Below are 4,801 nucleotides of genomic sequence, written 5' to 3'. Positions count from 1 at the left end.
AACTCCAAGATTCACATTTCACGTGATACAGTAAACTCCAAGATTCACATCTCAAGTGATACAGTAAACTCCAAGATTCACATTTCAGGTGATACAGTAAACTCCAAGATTCACATTTCACGTGATACAGTAAACTCCAAGATTCACATTTCAGGTGATACAGTAAACTCCAAGATTCACATTTCAGGTGATACAGTAAACTCCAAGATGCCTGGTTCAGCATCTTGAGTTAGCTCATCAGCACTTCTTCCTTGTCTTCTTTCACTTTTTCCATCTACTTTGAGAGATCAGCAGTTCTTTATGGAAGTGTTGGCATCCAGCTCAGTTTGTTAAGATAAATGTTTGTTTCTACAGTTTGTCTCAATAGAAATGAATCTGTATTTTTTAAGTAGCCTCAACATCTTACACTGTCGTTTCTCTATAATTTCAGAACATCAAATGACAGATGAAGCATCCTCAATATCTACCATGTTTTAAAGACTAAAGGAAAATATTCTACAAAACAGATGTATAGCATTGTTTCTACAATCCGTGGAAGAATTCTTGTGAAATTTTTGCTCTGAAATAATATTATTAGCAAAATTTCTGAACATTACTAGCTGGAGTGTCAAGTACGAGGGGCGTTCAATAAGTAATGTCTCTGACCCACTTGCCTTTGTTTGATCTAGCTGAAATTTTGCATGTGCAATTATTGATATCTCTATAGATTAGGTGGCAAATTACAGCTCCGAACTAATTGTGGTTTCTGATTTACAGGTGTTTGAAATGAGTCAAGTGGGAAATGGAGCATGTTGAGTGTCGAGCAGTGATCCGGTTTTTGTATTTGAAATGATGCACACCACGGGAGACTTTTGATGAAATGAAAGTAACTTATGGTGATGATGCCCCACCATATGACCTTGTAAAACGCTGGCATTGTGAATTCAAACATGGTCGGAACTCTGTGGAAACAGCTCCCAGATCTGGTCGCACCCCTTCTGCCATTGATGAGGCATCTGTCTGTCAAGTTGAGGCTGCCATTTTGGAAGATCGACGCATAACTTCTCGTAGAGAAGTTTGTGTGCTGATTAAAGTTGCATAAATTTGCGGGAGTGTTGCTAAACAAAGGTTAACACTGGACAGAAATACAGCAGTAGAAGGAATGACATATAAGAACAAAAGCAAGAAAAATGTACTAATTTGAGAAGAAAAGTAGTAAAAAAAAAAGAGTGAGAAAATTATAGAATTTATTTCCCCACATCTGATAAAAGAGATGAGATCTTATGACTGTCCCTCTCTTGAAAAAGTAACTTAATTATGCACAAACATAACCATTGAGAAGAGAAACCGTATCATTGTCATATCTGTGGTAAACCATTCTCTGAAAATTATGCTTTAACAGAACACATACATATTCATACGGGAGAGAAGCCATATCATTGTGATATCTGTGCTAAATCATTCTCTCAAAATTATAGGTTAACTGCACACATATATAGTCATACAGGAGAGAACCCGTATCATTGTGATATCTGTGGTAGATCATTCTCTGAAAGTACTACCTTAACAAAACACATACGTATTCATACAGCTGAAAGGCCATATCCTTGTGATATTTGTGGTAGAGCATCTTTCAAAATAGTGACTTAACAAAACAAACGTATTCATACGGGAGAGAAGCCATATCATTGTCATATCTGTGGTAAACCATTCTCTGAAAATTATGCTTTAACAGAACACATACATATTCATACAGGAGAGAAGCCATATCATTGTGATATCTGTGCTAAATCATTCTCTCAAAATTATAGGTTAACTGCACACATATGTAGTCATACAGAAGAGAAGCCATATCATTGTGATATCTGTGGTAAATCATTCTCGCAAAATAGTGACTTAACTAGACACAAATGTATTCATACGGGAGAGAAACCATATTGATGTCTGTGGTAAATCATTCTCTCAAAATTCTAGCATAACTACTCACATACATATTCAAACAGGAGAGAAGCCATATCACTGTGATATCTGTAGTAAATCATTCTCTAAAAATAATCTCTTAACTATACACAAATGTATTCATACAGGCGAGAAACTGTATTATTGTGATACCTGTGGTAAATCATTCTCTGGCAGTGGTCACTTATCTAGACACAAATATATTCACACAGGAGAGACACCTTATCACTGTGATATCTGTGGTAAATCATTCTCTGATAATAGTAATTTAACAAGACACAAATATATTGATACAGGGAAGAAAGGAAAAGGGTAGTTTCTTGTTTGCCAGTTATTTAATATTCCTGTTTTATGCAATGGAAATTGTGACTTCAATATTTCCAAAAATTCTAGACTTTTTTCTTCTATTTTTGCAATATTCACCTTCCACTCCTTTCTTGACCACTCATGCAGTTTGTTTTCCATGATGTAAGGAGCTGTATACCGAATCTCCTCCTCCTGATAACCCTACACATTCTTTCTTGAATATCACATCCTGTAATTACACTCTCTGTATTGCTTAATGTCTTTTAAATGCTTCACACATTAAATGTTATACAATAATATAAGTTATTAATTCTTTATACTCAGAAATATTCTAAATTTGTCAAATATTTACACAAACAATGACCCCAAATATAAAATAGAAGAGATCACAAAGGAAAAACACAAGGCATATGTATAGTTTAGCGCCCCACACCAGACTGATTCCTCATTTCTGAATAATTGTTTCTTCAAATTAAACTTTTCAGAGATAAGTTTTCATAGGTTCAGGTTAAGATTATTTTCATAAAATTGAGAATAAACATTTTGGATGACATTCTTATTCTCAATGCCACCCTGTTTTTGTCAACCCTCACTTCAGAACTCCGGGAAACCTACCAGCTATTTGATAAACTATGAATCTGGTGACCCACAAGCCAGATTGGCTACATTCTAACTACGAAATGGGATAGACAGCTATTTGTGAATGCACAGTTCTTCCCAGGTAAAGAATGGACTTAACAACATAGGCGCAGGAGTGGCTGTGTGGTAAGTAGCTTGCTTACCAACCACATGGTTCCGGGTTCAATCCCACTGCGGGGCATCTTGGGCAAGTGTCTTCTGCTATAGTCCCGGGCCGACCAATGCCTTGTGAGTGGATTTGGTAGACAGAAACTGAAAGAATCCTGTCGTATATATGTATATATGTGTGTGTGTGTGTGTGTGTGTGTGTTTGTGTGTCTGTGTTTGTCCCCCTAGCATTGCTTGACAACCGATGCTGGTGTGTTTACGTCCCCGTCACTTAGCGGTTCGGCAAAAGAGACCGATAGAATAAGTACTGGGCTTACAAAGAATAAGTCCCGGGGTCTATTTGCTCGACTAAAGGCGGTGCTCCAGCATGGCCACAGTCAAATGACTGAAACAAGTAAAAGAAAAGAAAGAAAGAAGAAAGGTTGGAAGTTAGTGATTTGAGACTTGGAGATTGAAGGTCTGAGAGATTTCCTAGAAACTTAGGTATCGTTAAAATAGTTGGAGACGTGATGTACTTAATTAAATGCTTCAATAAAAGCCTTTGATGAAAAGAAGAGATAGAGGACAATTGGAAGTTCATATGAGGCGGCTCATGTACAAACAATAACTCTGAGCACCTTTTCAAACTCCACCCGTCTAACACCCGTGGACATAATTACAAAGTAAGAAAACAGCACAGCTCCCATGACTTCAGGAAACATTTTTTCACGCTGAGAGTTGCTGAAGCATGGAACAAACTGCCGGCATCAGTTGTTAGTTGTCGGAGCACTGCATCCTTCAAAACTTCCATGCTTCCTGAGATTCGCCAACACTACACCTGATTTTCTCCCCTCCATACACACACAAGCATGTATCTGACTCATACATTGTTCGCTTTCCAGACATTTCTACATTACTGCATGTACTTTATACGCACTTTCTGACAAGTTGTGGTGCACCTGAGCACTGTATACAATAATTTCATTATATTATATCATTATATTATATTATGTAGAGCTGCAGAACAAATTTGTACCTGGTGAAAATGACTACCAGATAAATGATGACGTGATGGTTGAAGAGGGAAGTTCTGGATAATTGTTTCTTCAAATTGAAGTTTTCAGAGATAAGTTTTCGAAGGTCCAGATTAAGATTATTTTCATAAAATTGAGAAAAAACATTTTGGAGGAGATTCTTATTCTCAGCCCCAAGATAGTTGGGAATGCAGAGTCATTTTCTGGTAAAGAATGGACTTAAAAATATATATTTCTTTATTGCCCACAAGGGGCTAAACATAGAGGGGACAAACAAGGACAGACAAACAGATTAAGTCGATTACATCGACCCCAGTGCGAAACTGGTACTTTATTTACCGACCCCGAAAGGATGAAAGGCAAAGTCGACCTCGGCGGAATTTGAACTCAGAACGTAGCGGCAGACGAAATACCGCTAAGCATTTCGTCCGGCGTGCTAACGTTTCTGCCAGCTCGCCGCCTTGGACTTAAAAATATAGGTTCACACTTAGTGATTTGAGAGGCAGAGCTTGAAGGTCTGACAGCTTTCTTTGAAACCTAGAGATCCTTGAAACAGGTGGAGGTGTGACTAACTAATTAAAGCCTTTGATGAGAAGTCGGAGCGAGAGGACAACTGGAAGTTGATATAAGGCAGCTCGTTTCGAGCCGCAGAATAAATCTGTGCCTGGTACAAAATGCCAGTCAAGTGAAGGGTGATGTGATGGTTGAACAGAGAAGTATACAGAACTATAAAAGCAGAGACATCTTGAAGGATTTGAAAGAATGGGGACAGCTTGTAGCTTGAAGAAAATATAATA

The 4,801-nt window shown here is 37.7% G+C and overlaps 1 protein-coding gene across 1 annotated transcript in view; it reads left to right on the top strand.

Annotated features, from left to right (window-relative positions):
• The window catches only part of LOC115223321 (OTU domain-containing protein 7B), a 209,008-nt gene extending 208,291 nt beyond the window's left edge, over positions 1-717 (top strand). The window contains exon 11 of the mRNA XM_029793837.2: positions 431-717. Within this exon, the coding sequence (XP_029649697.1) occupies positions 431-442 (12 nt within the window). The 3' untranslated portion in view covers positions 443-717. The remainder of the gene's footprint in view (positions 1-430) is intronic.
• The last annotated feature ends 4,084 nt before the right edge of the window (positions 718-4,801 follow it).

The sequence above is a fragment of the Octopus sinensis genome, linkage group LG22, assembly GCF_006345805.1.
Source record: "Octopus sinensis linkage group LG22, ASM634580v1, whole genome shotgun sequence".
In the NCBI taxonomy this organism is placed as follows: Eukaryota; Metazoa; Mollusca; class Cephalopoda; order Octopoda; family Octopodidae; genus Octopus; species Octopus sinensis.
This window is presented reverse-complemented; position numbering and strand designations above follow the sequence as displayed.